General features: G+C 45.2%; 4 protein-coding genes across 4 annotated transcripts; 3 read left to right on the top strand and 1 right to left on the bottom strand.

Annotated features, from left to right (window-relative positions):
- Positions 1-1,811: 1,811 nt before the first annotated feature.
- GL218_00176 (Receptor homology region, transmembrane domain- and RING domain-containing protein 3) lies at positions 1,812-3,493 on the top strand (the record flags this gene model as incomplete). The annotated part of the gene is made up of 3 exons (XM_033576587.1): positions 1,812-2,060; positions 2,116-3,065; positions 3,124-3,493. The coding sequence occupies 3 exons, from the start codon at positions 1,812-1,814 to the stop codon at positions 3,491-3,493; spliced, it is 1,569 nt and encodes a 522-aa protein (XP_033441544.1).
- A 2,438-nt stretch (positions 3,494-5,931) lies between these two features.
- On the top strand, positions 5,932-7,720 carry GL218_00175 (uncharacterized protein; the record flags this gene model as incomplete). The annotated part of the gene is made up of 7 exons (XM_033576586.1): positions 5,932-6,016; positions 6,074-6,110; positions 6,189-6,279; positions 6,338-6,374; positions 6,470-6,581; positions 6,659-6,729; positions 6,891-7,720. 7 exons carry the CDS (start codon positions 5,932-5,934, stop codon positions 7,718-7,720), a joined length of 1,263 nt encoding a protein of 420 aa, XP_033441543.1.
- Positions 7,721-8,616: 896 nt separating this feature from the next.
- Positions 8,617-9,939, bottom strand: GL218_00174 (Alkali-sensitive linkage protein 1; the record flags this gene model as incomplete). The annotated part of the gene is made up of 1 exon (XM_033576585.1): positions 8,617-9,939. The coding sequence occupies one exon, from the start codon at positions 9,937-9,939 to the stop codon at positions 8,617-8,619; it is 1,323 nt and encodes a 440-aa protein (XP_033441542.1).
- A 3,821-nt stretch (positions 9,940-13,760) lies between these two features.
- On the top strand, positions 13,761-15,278 carry GL218_00173 (uncharacterized protein; the record flags this gene model as incomplete). Its single annotated transcript, XM_033576584.1, has 1 exon — positions 13,761-15,278. The coding sequence occupies one exon, from the start codon at positions 13,761-13,763 to the stop codon at positions 15,276-15,278; it is 1,518 nt and encodes a 505-aa protein (XP_033441541.1).
- Between the last annotated feature and the right edge of the window lie 809 nt (positions 15,279-16,087).

Genomic DNA, 16,087 nt, shown 5'->3' with positions numbered 1-16,087 from the left:
ACCAGAATTGAGGGTTTGATATAGATAGCTGAATCCATACTGCTACTTGAGGATCAGCAAAGTACCAGCAAAGTTCCACGGTGAGATAATACGTAGTAGCTATATACTTACAAAAATTAAGTACAATAGTCAATATTATATGGAAACATCAAGAACTCTATTGAGTCGATATAAATTTGTCTCATTATAAGAACAATAAAGACTTTGGACTAGTAATTTTTTCTACTTTGTAAGACTTAGTTTCATTGAGTTATATTGGAGTATTAAGGTTTTGAACATGGGGACCGTGCACTTTTCGGTAAAGTTATTATGAATCAGATCTGAATCTGACATAGACCAGGGTCTTAACGTGTTTGAGGTTTATCTGCAACGCCTGCCAATTTCAGCCAACAATACATACTAGTAGCTTCGAAGTTGTACACAATGGACCGAGCCGAGTCCCGAGACAATTATGGACATTTCCTTACTTGGGTAACTGAGCGCGTGATTTTGAGTTTAAAGTAATAATAACAATTTATAATATTACCTAGTTATTTATAAGAATAAGTTGAATGATTATGGATGTAACTATTATAGAAATTAACTAGCCTATCTAGTTCTACAAATTTACCCCAGAATATGAATCATGTATGAAATATCAAGTAACCTGGTTAGCATAGCGGGGGCGTAACAGATAGCCGAATTTCCGCATTTAGATATATGCATATTCCAGATGAGGCTTGATATCTCATGCAAGACAGCCAATTCAGTAGCAAGACATCTATGATACAATAGTTATATTAGATTGTAAGCTTAATATTAGCCTTAATCTATAGGGTGATAATAAATACCAAAGCTCTCATCACGTTGTGATTGCGCGTAAGTATAGTAATCATAGTAATCTATTATGTCCGTTTACGTATTCAAATGGCTGTGCACCGGAGAATCCTACTGTTGTTAACCGTGCCAAGCCAGCTTTGCTTTAAAATAACGAATATGTCAAAACAATGCTCGTCTCGAAATGTTCATATACGTATGATAAACTACATGGCAATAGTAGCGGTACATATCTTTTAGTTAGATAATACTGTAGGTAGTAAACTTAAGAGACTTGAGTATTATTAGGACTAAGGTACCTAATGAAATCCTTTTATAGACATTGAACAGGTAATTACTAATTACGTTAAGAACGACTTAAGGGAAAGGATGAGTTATAGGTAATAGTATGTTTTATATAAGACAAAGCCGGACTAGTGTCGTTGCGGCTTAACGTAGGGAGTTGCGACTAGCCGTCAATTCGATCTTGGCATTCCAATGCCGTCGAATCCGTTAGGTGCAATGCATTACGCTGCACACGTCGGAAACCGCCTTTTCCCCACATCCCACCCGCTCGCTATTCTCCAAGTCAAACCATCAACCCATCAACACGTACTCATACAACTTGAACATTATCCCTCGACTTCCCATGTGTGCCAGTCCGACAAACGATCCAAAACAAAGCGCATTGCCGCTAACAGTGTCGATTATACCCGATCTTTCCACGATACCCGTAGTGCCGAGCGCTTATTATCAATCGAGAAAATAAAGAAGCATCGCCGAGCTCGAAAAAGATTCGTACAGTCTTATGCTTGACTCTAATGAGCATAAACGGTACTGAGATGCGACACCAGCTCTGCATGTGTGGCGCTAAATAGGCCTGTACTCATACAAGACCCAACACACTTGTTGGATTTCTTCCTGCTTCTTACCGGCCTGGTTCCGTCTATTCCTTTCCCTTCCGCTTTATTCCGCAACGGCTGGCCGATCGTGCGAAAGCCAACAAGAGACTCAACATGGCGACGTCGACCGTCGCCAGTTCCGCCAGCGCGGTATACCTTCTCCTGTATCTCACTTGCATCATTTCCATCGTATCCGCTGAGGCAGCTACTACGACTCCGATGCAAACCCTGCCCGATTATTACGAACCATACACTATGGCCCTTACTCTTAACTCCGCGTCTGGTCCCGTTCAAGTTGATTACAAGGTTGCGCCTTTAACGGCAGAGGCAGGTTTGAACCAAACAAACGAGAATACTCTAGAGGTATAGCATTATTCACTCCCACTCCATTGTTGCACTAGAGCTGAATGTATAGCAGGCATTCAATGTCCAAGGCCGAATGGTGATCGTAGACCAAAGCAATTATAATAAACTTGATGACAGTATCAAAGACGCCATGACCTATATATCATGCGATGCGACTACCAACGACTCTTACCTCACTCCTAACGATGTCTTGAATTCGGTTATGACTAAGCAGCCAAAAGCTATATTGCTGTTTAGCACTTCCGAGGGAACATATTGCTCTCTGGAGGGATCCGATCTTTCATTCAAATCTGTCTGGACTATGACCGATCAGTCGGATGCTTGGGAAATCAAGAATCAGACTGTCGAGTCTACCGTAGTTCGTGGGACAATATCGGGGACTAATGCCGATGGAGATTCTGATATCGGTCAATCACAGGGTGGGAACAACTCGGCAGTTGCAATGAGCATTCTATATAGTATCACTGGTTTGATTACTCTGCTATTTCTCATTATTATTGCCACCGGAGCGATCCGAGCACACCGTCATCCCGAAAGATACGGTCCGAGAGCCAGCTATGGCGGAAGGCCAAGACAGAGCCGAGCGAAGGGTTTAGCACGAGCTGTTCTGGAAACGCTCCCTATCGTGAAGTTTGGAGATCCTCAGCCTGCAAAACCGGATCCAGAGAACGAACTTGAGAGTATTTCGGGAGACCAGCAGCAACATTCATCGTCTCCAACGCAGCGTGAGTTATCATCGAATAACGCAGAGCAAGGCGGGTCATCCCCAGATGCAGCAGCAACAGCTATTTCCAATCCTACTACTGAAACTCCAGGCGCTGGCTTGTCGGAAGATAACAGGACCAATAATGGGCTAACTGAAAACGATCACCTTGGCTGTTCTATCTGCACAGAAGATTTTACGGTTGGACAAGATGTGAGAGTGCTTCCTTGCGACCATAAATTTCATCCTCAGTGTATCGACCCGTGGTTGGTTAACGTGTCTGGTACCTGTCCTTTATGGTAAGTAATCCAAGTTAACGTATTCTAATATTTTGGAAACTAATAAGCATCCAACTAGTCGACTCGACCTCCGCCCACACGAGGAGGAGGAAGAAGACGGCGAAGGTGTTTGGGCATCAGCTCATCCAGATACGGTGAATAATGGTCCCGTTGACAATCACTTAGCTCCTCCACCTGAGGATGAGGTAGACGCAACGCAAAGACGACGGAGGTCACGACTTCTAGACTGGAATGGGCTGCGCCATGCTACTGTCGACGAGCGTATTCAGGCTCTTAGACAGTATCGGCAGACACAGGGAGCAACTTCTGGCAATGGTTCGGCCGAGGACCAAAATCGACATGCGAAATTGTCAGACCGTCTACGAGAGAAGTTTCATATTCGTACGAGAGCTCACCCTCCAAGTGACCTACCATCCACAAGCCAATAAACTGCTTGAGTTCACACTAGCACTTATTAGGCATACCCAGCCCTTTTATTGTTGGGTTGATAGATTAGTGTACAGTTACAGCTGTATAAGTGTGACAAATAATGCAATACGCGGTTTCGATGTGGTTATGAGGTGATGATATGAGAAGGGGAGATATTATACCTCGGATAGAGCGGCGTTAAATCTTATGTTGGAAGTTTGGGTATTGGGATACGAGGATTGCATTGATCGGCGTTGGCGGCTATCGAGTTGCCGGGTAGTTTTTCAACTAGATGAACCTAGTATTGTGCAGGCGTTGGGCGCGAAGGACACGATGGGTTTGAAGCAGGACGGCTACGAGATAATGCCGTGAGAGTACAAATATACAAGTCTGTTACTCTTCAAACTGGGCTTTACGTGCAAATGATAGTAAAGAGCGAATAGGGTATACTTCACTTAGTATTCCTATCTACCTGATCCGAGGGTTAATTTCTGAATTAATTATCGAGGTAGTGGATATTATTAATCTTGGTCTAATACTAATACTCTAACCATACTCATACTCATTACGTCTCTCGTTTTAAGTAGGGCGTAGCTTGCGTAGCTTGGATAGCTTACAATGGCTCTAACGTCCTTTGGGGAGCAACATGTATTCAGCTATAGATGATATCCGATCAAATATGACCCCCTTTACTCCCCTATTATGTACACGGACAACCAGTGGATTCCAGGAATATCATTTCCCTTTTTAATCGAGGGTAGGTTCAGACTTTATGTACCCTATGTGAAAGTAGTGGGATTAAAAAAGGAGTGGGAGGGGGGAAAAGGCTCAGCTTTGAAAACCTAGAACTCTGCTAATCGGCATGCTTAGTAAAAGTCTATCTCGTCTCAAGCTTTAGGGATACGTCTACTTCTCTGTTCTATTAAGCCTAGGTATAGTAGTAGGGTAATGGTACCTAGGTAGTATATAAACGCTGCCACCGGGGGGGGGGGGAGGACGTGAGAAAAGGTGGCTGAAAATGCTTCTGTTCGTTCGTGTTACGCACACTCGGGATTTGATACTTGTGCAGTTCACGCTGCTTACTTACATGTGGCGTTCACGTAAGTAAACAGGGCCGTATCATTTGTTCTTCTAAGATCGAGATATATCAATTAATCGATCTTAGTAGACAGATCAATCTATGTTATGTATGCTGGATAGGAAGGAATGTTCCTCTTTCAGACGGTGTGTTAGATGTTGTATTGTTCTAGGTTTCAATAGGGCCTCCTCTCTCTCCCCCCCCCCCCCCCCCCCCCGGTGGCAGCGTTTATATACTACCTATTATGTTCCTCGCGCTTTCCTTCCAGGTAGTTTATCTTGAGCTGTTAAGTACCTAAGTTTTAGGTTCGACTCATATTAGCGCCACTGGTATCTCGCTTGGTAGATCAACTTTTTCCATCTAACTCAGGTATCTACCTACATAATATTTGGCCCGTGAAAGTTCATCCAAATGGGGCACAACACCAACTATAACAGGCTTGGCCTCTTGCGTTGAGATAGGCCGATAACCTTATTAACGGTGTTGTAGCGGCCCTGGGGTCAACAGATTAAACTTTATACGAGCTCAGTTGGATCGGATTATGTCCTGCCTCTTTCATTTTGCGACTGACTGGCTCCGGTAGGTCCAGTCATTCCTTTGCTCGCTTTTCTCTCGTTTCCTTTCCTAGTCATCCATTTTCGTTCGCTCCAGCTTTGAGATTCTCGATATAGTCTTCTAGGTCGTGCTGCTGAGATTAAAATATTCGATATGGCTTCGCTTCTGCTATTTAGGGATGGCACGCCTTCGCTACCGGTTCCATCCCCTAGACCGCTCGCTGGCACAGTTATTGCCGTTATCATATCATTCGCTACTATTACTATTCTCTCATGCTTCACTAGTATGTGTTCTATGTTATTCTTTCTCGTAAGGGAGTATGTTAGTGTATTAATAATAAATATAGCACAACGGGCGCTTGCCGTAAAGGCATGGTCGCGTCTATCGCTTGTCACGATATGTAGGTCCAATTGCTCAGACCATCCTTCTACAACCGGACGTTATACATGAATAGCTAATCCGAGATACTCTTACTCTTTCTTAGTGGTCTTCGCAATCTATGTTGATTCCTGGGCTTTCGTGTTCGGGTCGAGTATTGCCGACTACGGCATAGGCATCGACTCGAACTTAGGCGTCTGCTCGGCGGCCATTTTGCTATGCTTATTCTTCTATGTAACGACTAAAGTCTGTCCAATTTCTTTCTTTTCCTCTACTTGTGTATTGAGCTAACAGGAAACCAGATTGTGAGAATAGAACCCGTTCCAATTTGGAAAATTCACTGTGCTCACATTTCTACTTGGGCAGTTAATCTATATTTTCCAGGTCGAAAAAGCTGTATGTGCATAAATTCTGCTTCCCCTGAATTAAATCTGGCATCTCGCTAAAATGAATCAGTTTCTACTTCAGGGCGGCCCAAAACGACGACGAGTCGAGTCTAAGCTTTACATCTTCAATTTGTTTGGTGTGCTCAGTAGGTTTATACTAATTACCAGTTGACTAAAAACAAGGCTCGCTTACTCGTCAATAGCTATATTTGCGGTTATATGTATTTTAACTTTCGTCTAGTAAGTGTAGAAAAGGAGCCTTGCAATGCATAAAGAATGCATGAAGAGTTCGTTACTCAACTGACCACCACTCAACAGTCGTACAGCGCAAATGAACAAGGGAAGATGTATCATTGGGATAGAGAAACAGGCCCTGATACCTCTCATAGTACTCGAGATTGTGGCAAATGTAGGTTACACCAGTGTCATTTTCATTCATAAAGGATCAAGGCTAAAGGAGGAAATAGGTCTACATTATGGCTCTATTCTTGAACCCACTATGGAGTAAGACGTCTACAAGATCCATATTCCATATTCATATTTTGTGTTTTCTCTGCGTATAAGCTATCTTGACTGACTCTCTTATCATCACTTACTAGATGTCTACTCGCTCAAGGGTGCTTCTAACGCACCGGCCAACCCTCCTGGTCTACGCCCGGCAGCAATACGGACCTTCGTTGGCGCTCTATTTACTACTACCTCAAGCATAGTGTAAGTGTTCCCATCTATAGAATCATAACTATTATGTAAGTCCTAGAAACGAAAGCTAAGGGGAGTACCGCTTGAAGAAACCTTATAGTTCTTATGGTGCTCAACGGCGAGCCTGGTTGGATTTTCTTCGCGTGTTGTAATGCGGATAGTAAGCCAGCCCCCTTTCTCGCGATTATTACTTTCTGTCCAAGTATGGTTCGATCTGTACAGCGTAGAGCGGGCTGCGTGTATCTCCTGGTCTACTTGCTTTTATCCGCGAGAAATATAGATGACAAACCTTGAGTAGTCGGCCGGCTAACTAGTTACCAGTCCTATTCTCTACGTTAATTATCCAATGGGTCGCATCAGGCGACGATGATAATACCATCGCCTCCTCTTCCCCTTCCAACCCCCCCGGCAGCCAAGCCACATATCGTCCGTCCCCGCGCGCACCATCGCTTCCCAGTCGACGCAGTCAGAAACTCGCCATCTCGCTACCGTTGAAAACGACTAGTACCTCGCAGTACGAGCATATCTTCGGGGAAATCGAGCCCGGGACCGAGACCGACGTCGTGAGTACGAGCAGCGTGTCTAAGCACAAGGCCGGGTCCTTGCGCTTCGATGAGGATAATGACGGTTTCCACACCCCTATCATCTACGACGGCCCAGAAGGCGATATCAGCGATGGAGCTAGAAACGAGAGAGCAACCAGCAGCATCTGGACGAGCCCACCACCACCATCATCTGCACGAGCGGACGCAGGGGCGGACGACCGAGCTTCAGGCAAATCGCATACTTCTACCCAACCCCCCACGCACGAAAGCCTCTCTGTCTCGGCAGCGGTGGCCGCGGACCTGGAGCGGATACGCCGGTATCGGGGTCGGCGGACGAATTGGTCCTCCACTACAGCCACGACCTCGACGCCACCGCCGCCGCCGACGTCTACATCGATAACGTCAAGGTCGCACAGCCCCGCACCAGTACCACGAACATCACGATCACGAACAGCGGCGCGCGGGCGCGGGAGCGTGCGCGAGTACTACATCAGCCGGCTAGACTTCGAAGAAGAGGGAGGGGGCGCGGGGGCGCGATGGGACGAGCTCATCCAAGCTGAAGAAGAGGGGCGCGGGGAGAACGGCGAGATGGTGGGTTGGATCTAATTAATTAATTTGGAAACGCGAAAGAAGAGGGAAAAAAAAAACCTAAACAATCAATCAATCAGTCAGAGTGAAAGGAAGAAAGAAAAAAGAGGGTAGGCAAAAGCATGTGATCTATGTATGTGATGACCCGCGGTACGCCCGCATAATTCGGAACAAAAGCATGTGCGGCATAATTGACAGAACAGAAAGGGGGGAAAGTCGGTGTTTTAGATCGTGGTTGGCAAACCTGCACCTATCTATAAGAATTCATGTCAGGTAGCTAAGATGGTTATAGTAATTAATGTTTAATTGTTCGCATCGCATATAAATCGCGCGGGTGAAGGGAACCCAACAGTAGAGGTCCTCGAGGTCCTCCTCTATACCTATCTCGTTCACTTATGAGTTTGGAATTACGTCACAATGCCCCAACATTCTACTTAAGCGTCTCAATTGAAGAGATGCTTTTAAGTAAAGGCGTTAAAAACAATTTACTCAAGTTGAGGAATTGATTCGTTAGCAAAATATTAGCTTAATTATGTAACCTAGACCATGTAGCTAAAGTTGCTTACAGCCATAAAACAACACATTACATCTGCGAGACGACAATACAAATATGCTACTGCAATACAATACTTGAATGAATTTCAATTCGTTGCTATTCGTATCTTCATGAATCTGCCTTGATCCTAAGATATCCTTTCGCGCATCTCTACAACCTAGTAAAGCAAAGCAGATCCAGATGGATATCCAGCGGCTCAACCGGTAAAAACCAGTCGAATTATGTACAAAGAAGTGAAATGCCGACGTTTTGTGTTCCCTCGCAATGCAAAATCCCTTACCCCTAAAACCTAAACCTAAACCTCACCTAAAACAAAAGTGATAAAAGAATAGAAACGGTATTCCTTGGCGGAATTCTCTTAGATACCTGCGAAGATCCTGCCAAATGAGCTCAAGTCTGTTGGAGAAGACATGAGGCTGCCTTGGTTCACCATGAAATAAGAGTACTTCTCGACGAAACCAAACTCGTCGCTGTCCAGTCCCTGGGTGACGGATCTCATGAATTGGTCGATGTCGCCATCCGTTGCCGCAAACTCGGTAACCCAGACGGGTTTGCCCTGGCAAGCATCGTGAACCTTCTTGATGTGGTCGAGGAAGAGGTTTGCACCGTCGTCACCTCCAGGTCCATACCAATGGGCAGCGCAGAAGTCAACTTGGCATTGGCCGCCGCACGCATTAAAGAACTGGTTAAGCCAGTCGATACCCATGCCCGGATTCTCGCTGCTGGAAATGGCCGGCGAGCTTATCTTGACCCTGCCAGCATACTTGTTCATGAATTGCTTGTGACCGTTCGCAGCATCCTGGGGAGACATGTTAGCCTGACTAGGGATATCAGGCTCGTTGAAGCTGAGGAAACTGTCGGATCCTGAGGCAATAGCAGCTTCGGCCTTCTCATCCCAGTTGTTAGAGTGGTCCGGTGCGGGAGACCAGAGCATAGGGTAATAAGCAATCTTGGCTTGTAATCCACCAGAGTCAGATCCCCAGTTGTACGCCCATGAGATCTTGTCGGTCTGGCCCACCATAGCGCTAACAAGGTTCGGGTCGTTGTACGCGGCACCTCGCTTGCTAGCTGCGGGAGCAGGAGCAGGCGGCGGGGGAGCAGGTGCTTCTGTTGACGCGGGTGGTGCGGGCTCAGCTGGGGGCGATGTCGAAGCCGGGGGAGGTGGAGGGGCCTGAGTCTCAGGGGGAGGAGGCGGGGGAGCCTCCGAAGAAGTGGGAGGAGGAGGAGCCTCAGACGAACTCGGAGGAGGGGGAGGGTTCTCAGAAGAAGGGCTTGGAGCAGGAGGACTCTCCGCTGGAGGAGACTCAGGTGCAGGGCTCTCAACAGGGGAACTCTCCGGAGGTGGGTTCTCTGGAGCGGGTGTCTCAGGCGCGGGAGCCTCGGCAGACGTGCTCGACGGCGGTGGAGGGTTCTCAGAGGTAGGGACTGCCGGAGCAGGGCTCTCGACCGAGGGAGCCTCAGCAGGAGCCTCGACGATTGGGGGAGACTCAAAGTCTGGGGCTTCAGTGGGTTTATGTCCAGCAACGACAGTGTGGGTCACCCATTCAGTAACAACGACGACGTCAGTGTATGCGTATACGATCTCCTTCTTGGGGTGCTTGTGGCGATGAATAGGACCAGCGCAGACCTCCTGAACTGAGGCTGCAGCGGCAAGTGCCAAAATGCTAAGCTTGGCATGCATCTTGGGCGATCTTTGTAGTCGAAATGATTGTTGATGTGCTAGATAGTATTTTTGGTGTAGTCAATTTGACTATGTGAGTTATGCTCTGTATTCTTCTTTCGAGAATTGTTACTACGATTTCCGTTGAAAGAATGTTAAGGTGCCAGCAGTCCAGTCAAAGGAGGGAAGAGACGTATCAGATGATACTATCAGAAATGAATGAAATTGTCGAAGGGGGTTTGTACGCGCTGCGTATTGGAGTGTACCGGCGACGAGACGGGAAGCAGGTCGTGCAGTCTATCAAAGACGCAGAAGGAATGATGCGAGTTTGATGAGATATCAGTTGCACCCTTGGACAATAAATATTGGATGTAGTTGCGGCCGTGAGTGTGCGACGTTTGACGGATAACACACAGAGGGTAACTATGTTGGTAGGCAACTATCAACTCAAGGCCAGTCACAGCTAGGTGAGGCAAGTAGGTCGAGCTGGCGACCTTATAGAGGAAATGTACACGAAGGGAGAAATGAATGTACGGTGGTAAAGAAAAAGAGCGGTGATTCTCGATGGAGATAACCGAGATGGAAAAAAACGGTGCTGAGTGAGAAAAGAATGGATAAAGGGTCCGTGGATGGAGTTTTATGTTGCTGACTGTGAGGGAAGTAACTACCTAAGTGAGTGTGTAAGTGTGTACCTGCAGGTTCATCCAGCAATCGGGATGTCTGTGGGGCAAAGGGGGGGAAGACAAGGAGCTCCTTCCACATTTCTAGTGGCCAGACTCTCCTGGCCAGCCGCTAACTGGGGTAGTTAGCGTCTTTTTAGCTGCAGGAGATGCTATTTAGGGCCGGACTAAGCGCCAAGACTGGTAAGAATCGTACCAGGTATTGTCCTGTGCACTTAAAGATCTCTTGGAAAGTCAATCCGATTAGCGCAAATCGATTCGAAGTTGGCAGGTTTATATCCAAGTACTAAGATACGAAGCACCTGTCCGCCAGTTCAGACGGAAAGTCAGCCAAACCCGCTGCTTCCTATTGGCTCTTTTAGGACGATAGGTATTGAATTGATAACCACATACATGTACATAGGTACATACCTGACATACATCCAGTACCCACAATACCAAATGCAGGTACGTCTACTAGGCGGTTGGTTAGATACATGTCACTTATTGTTAAAGGCTATTATAATCGAACGGGTACAACTTAGCAGCTTCTGATATGATGCATCAAACAAAATTCAAACATATTTCTTCCTTATTCCCTTCCAAATTCACTTTATCGACAGCCTCATGCATCATGCTAAATATACTTTATCAGCCTTCTATGAAGGGAAGGTTTAGAGAAAAAAGTGTTTAATGTTCCCTATTGTACCATGTTTACGAGGGCTACCAAACAAATCTGCCAAGCACAGGAAATCCGCCAATCAAAAATTAGAGTCACCCGATTTTCGGTTATAATAACAGGTCAGACGTCTTCTTACGTAGCGCATGCAGGTACCACTGCTAGAGCTGCAGGAACAAGGCACGCATACCTAAACAGACCGCTTAACACGAGGAGCGATGGGCTCATGGTGGGAGGAATTCAGGGGTTGTTAGAGATCCGTGTGTTAGTATAATCTTGTATTTTTCTAGTAAATTCAGCCTTGAAAGTACTCCATAATACAATCCAGCATCCCAGCAATAATTATTCCTCCTCCAGGGCTGTCCAACTTCTTGATTCGTTCTAGAATTCGTCGCAAATACATACTTGTAGGAAGATGAGTATTGTTACAAATACATTATATCCCAGTTCACAACCTACTTCAAAATAATGTCAACTATCATGTTACCGGTACCGAGCTCCTCTTCTAAATTAATATATACCTTTTTAGTTAATCTACAGGACGGAAGGAAAAGAAGACAAACGGACGCGCCCACCAACCGTACTGCGCGCTCTTTTCAACAAATACAGTGGCGGTCTCGAGTACAGGAAATGTATATACAGGATTAGTACCTTTCAACCCTGATTTAATACGATTCGATCCACGTGTGAGCCGTGAGTGGTTGGTTATGGCAGCCCGACCGAGAGGCTGCTTTTGCGCTCTTCCGCTCTTCTCCTCACCTCGGCGCCACCGTTTCTGCTTATGCCTTGCTTCTCTTCGAGTTTAGCGTCTTACGTGGACACATGTTGTGTATCGGCCACCTGGTGATCTACGCAGGCCTTGTATATAATTGACGATAGAGAACCTTACGAAGAAATGTTGCCCTACATACAAATGACGTGGTTGTGAGACGGGAGCGAGATTACTCCCCAAGTAATATCGCTACGACTAATTGCACCACAGCGTTACAATGCGTTGCGGTACAACTCTGGCGGGAAACGGCATCAGAAGGTATTATTATGGGCTTCCACGCCCATATGTTCCGCTCCCCAAGATTCCATGCCCCTTGTCCATTGTAACGGCACATCAAAGCTTGGCTTTTTCTCCCTTCGGATAGTAATCGGGCGATCTTCAATATTAATAGCCACCACGAATTGAGTCAAGCAACAATAGGCTATTGAGACGTCGATATAGTCCACAGCTGGACGCTTTTCAACAAGGAAGTGCTTGTAGGTGGCTGGTTTCTGCCAGCGTCGAAACAAGCCTATCTACAAAGAAGAGAAGCTAAATTGCTTTACGAGAGACATGTGGCTCGGTCTGGTAACCTATCAGATTTCAGGGACGAGGACCAAATTTGGCTGTGCTGACTGGGTAATTTGTTGATGCATGGGAGTGCAAAATGATGAAATTTCACGGAAATAATCCTCATCGGGCGGCGCAAACAATGTGTAAGGCGTTATTTGGACACGTCACTTAATAATATAATAACTTAGTGACAGGCTATTTATTGAGCGGGGAGTCGAGAGCATATATATGTATCTACCTTACTACCTTCACACTACCACCCGTCGGAGATGTACATAGATGTTATTTGTCAGTGAGCTTGTTTCTAAACTGTCTGAATAGAGAGCAAATTGAATTAATGGAATCAGTTATAGCATCGGTTTATCTCGGTGAATAATTTGCGGGAGTATCCGAGTCACATTATGGGCCTCGGTACGTACCTACTCTGGAATAGTTATTGGTGGTTTTCTTACCACCATGATTCATATTGTCAGTTGTCATGACAGTTTTCATGATCATATATTCTAGATACATGTAATTCTTAGGATGGGGCAATACTTACACTGGAAGCTACATAGGTAGGTATGTACCTATGTACCTAAGATACCTTACCTTTTAGAGATAACTATGCCAAAAGCTACCTATGTACATATCGCATGATAACAAAGCTTTTCCATTTTGTGTAACCTTTCTTTGTAACCAAACGACCTCTTAGATGCATTGACTTTGATTAAAAACAGCTTCTTATTTCTACCATAAGACCAAAAACTAAACCTTTATCACCATCATACTAAAGGTCTAGAGCACATGCGTACCTAGGAAAGTACATAATAAGTGCAGTTTAGGTGCGTACGTGTTATTTCTCAGATGGTTTGTTACCCGATTAGGCAATATTTCACAAAGCTTCAAGTTCATAAAGTTGCTATTGTTTACAAACAAAAAAAAAAAAATAATAATCATTATAACAACACTCTAATACAAAGTTTTAGCGCAGAAAACTACAAATACCCCAATCTGCTGTTTCAAATCAGCAACCTAAACTTTCCCCCTTATTTTCAAACGTCTCCATCAACTTTCCGGGAGGGTTCCGTTCTCCTCCGTTCATCAATCTAACCAAGATCCGGCCCCACATTACTTGCAGGATCACCGCTCCGTCGGGTACTACCAACACTACACATCAATCCTGGTCACTCAAATTCCAATGTCTTCCGTTAGTTCATATTCGGGCTCGAGCTGCGACTCTGATGCCGAGTCGGTTTCTTCTTCACTTATCTATACCGATGAAGAATCATTCAGTACCTTTCAAATCCGTGTCCTCGACTTTGCTCTTCACGAGATCTGGCCTGATGCTACTGAGGAAGAGATCAACGTGGAACGGATGGCCGGAGGCGGAGAAAATCGCATAATCGGTATATCCCGACAGCCGACTGAACAACCTGACACTCATATCCGCTACATCATACGCATGCCTCGGTTTGATAATATGTACTTGAGTAGTCAAGTTGCTACTCTACAATTTCTCCACCAACATAGCAAGATTCCTGCTCCGGATGTCATCAAATTCGACGACACAGAGGACAATGAGCTCAATACTAGATACACCATTCAAACTCGCATTCCTGGGCAAGCTTTGCTATATTCATATCCCACCCTTTCTCACGAAGAGCGATGCAGACTCGCACGGGAACTCGGTCGTGTCTATTCCGAATTACTATCCATCCGCAGTGCCACGTCCGGTGTTTTAGTGCTACCTATAGATGGAACAGGACCGCTTGAGATTCTACCGTGGAAACGTCCTGAGGTTCCATGCGCCAGAGAGTATAGCAATTTACCCGTGGCCGAAGATATCAAAAAGGTCCTACAAGACATTTTCACAGCCCAGAAAGACTACGACTTAAGGATGTGGCCTAAAGATACTTCCGGGCCCTTACTCATGGATCAATTCTGCAAAATGGCTGCGGAATTAGAAGCAGATGGATGGTTTACGAATTGCTACACGTCGTTAGCACATCTAGATCTAGAGCCGCGCAATGTGCTAGTCAATCCTACGTCAGACACGAGCTCTCCCATCATTTCTGCTATCCTTGATTGGGACAGTGCCGTCTTTGGTCCCCAATTTATGTGCTGCAAACCGCCTCTTTGGTTATGGGCGTGGAAAGAAGACGAAGAAGAAGACGAACGTACGGCTAATGATGAGCCATCAACACCGGAAGGACGCCAGCTAAAGCAGCTCTTTGAGGAGGCAGCCGGTCCAGACTACATTCGGTTCGCGTATGAACCTGCTTATAGACTTGCGAGACGGCTTGTTCAATTCGCTATTGGAGGTGTAGGTTCAAATATGGCCTTCAAGGAAGCCGAGGAGATGCTTAAAGAATGGACGAAGATACATCATGAGGAGCCGAAAGTATCCTCCCCTACCAAGCAAATCGGTGATTGCCAAATAGGAGATGAAAGTTCTTCGGGGGAAGAAATTGAAATAGGTAAAGATATTTCCACTGAACAAACTAGCAATGGCATAGCTAATCAAGATGAAGATGCTGCTTCTAAAGAAGAAGAGTGTACTTCTGCACAGGAGGGTGATGATGCTACGAATTTGTATGAGGACGCTACTTCTGAGAAAGTGGAGGAGAGTACTGTCGAACAAGAAGAGAACATTGATATTAAGAAGGATGAGAGAATTGAACCTAGTCTAAAGGAAGGCGTATGTGTCATACTATAGAAATAGAAAATTTAATTGCAGCCAAGTCAAACCCTTAAATGATTTTATTCATTTCCTAAAGCCTATCTCGTTATTCGTAATATGACAATACCAGCTATTAAAAACTGCCGTATCTCAATAATACCAATTGAGTTCAATCAAAGTCTTATCCATTATTTTATCTGAAATACGTGACTAATGATGAAGAATGTATGTAGTTTGACTAAATAAAAGGGGCCTAGCCTACCTATGTACTATACATACGAGCCCCTCAGTAGATTTCAAGGTATACCGACTATACATAACTTCTTGGTGTCTCGTCATGCTGTAATGTAGAAGCTGTACGCACCTAGGGTTTAGTTGGATTATGGCAGAAGATGAACATTCTACCTAGGTAAGTTACGATCTGGGCACTGTTCAGGAGTCAAGGTTACAGCCCAAACCGGCGGTTTTACATTTATCACCAGGTGGGGAAAGAAATGACTACTTTGCCTTAACTGACGAGAGAAGTTCTGTTAGGTATCATACCACCTGTTGCCATACAGTTGCCGCTTCTGAAGCTGTACATTGGAGTTTCTCCGGGCTGTCATCACTTATTACCTCAAATTATGTGCAGACTTGAAGCAAACGATATTGTTCATGTACCTACAGCTGTGTACACTTTAGAAGATAAAAGCTCTGACCGTCAAGTAGTCAGGTATGTCCAGGGTTCTTGCAAATACAGTAAACAATTCCACAACTTGTCATGGCATTTATTGTTTTAATCAAAGAACTTGTAGGCATTGAGTCAGTAACAATGGACTCATTAAGAAAATATTTCAAACAAAACG

The sequence above is a fragment of the Daldinia childiae genome (genome assembly GCF_008694065.1).
Source record: "Daldinia childiae strain JS-1345 chromosome Unknown Scaffold1, whole genome shotgun sequence".
NCBI classification, from domain to species: Eukaryota; Fungi; Ascomycota; class Sordariomycetes; order Xylariales; family Hypoxylaceae; genus Daldinia; species Daldinia childiae.
The sequence above is the reverse complement of the archived record's forward strand: the minus strand, read 5'-3'. Positions and strand labels throughout refer to the sequence as shown.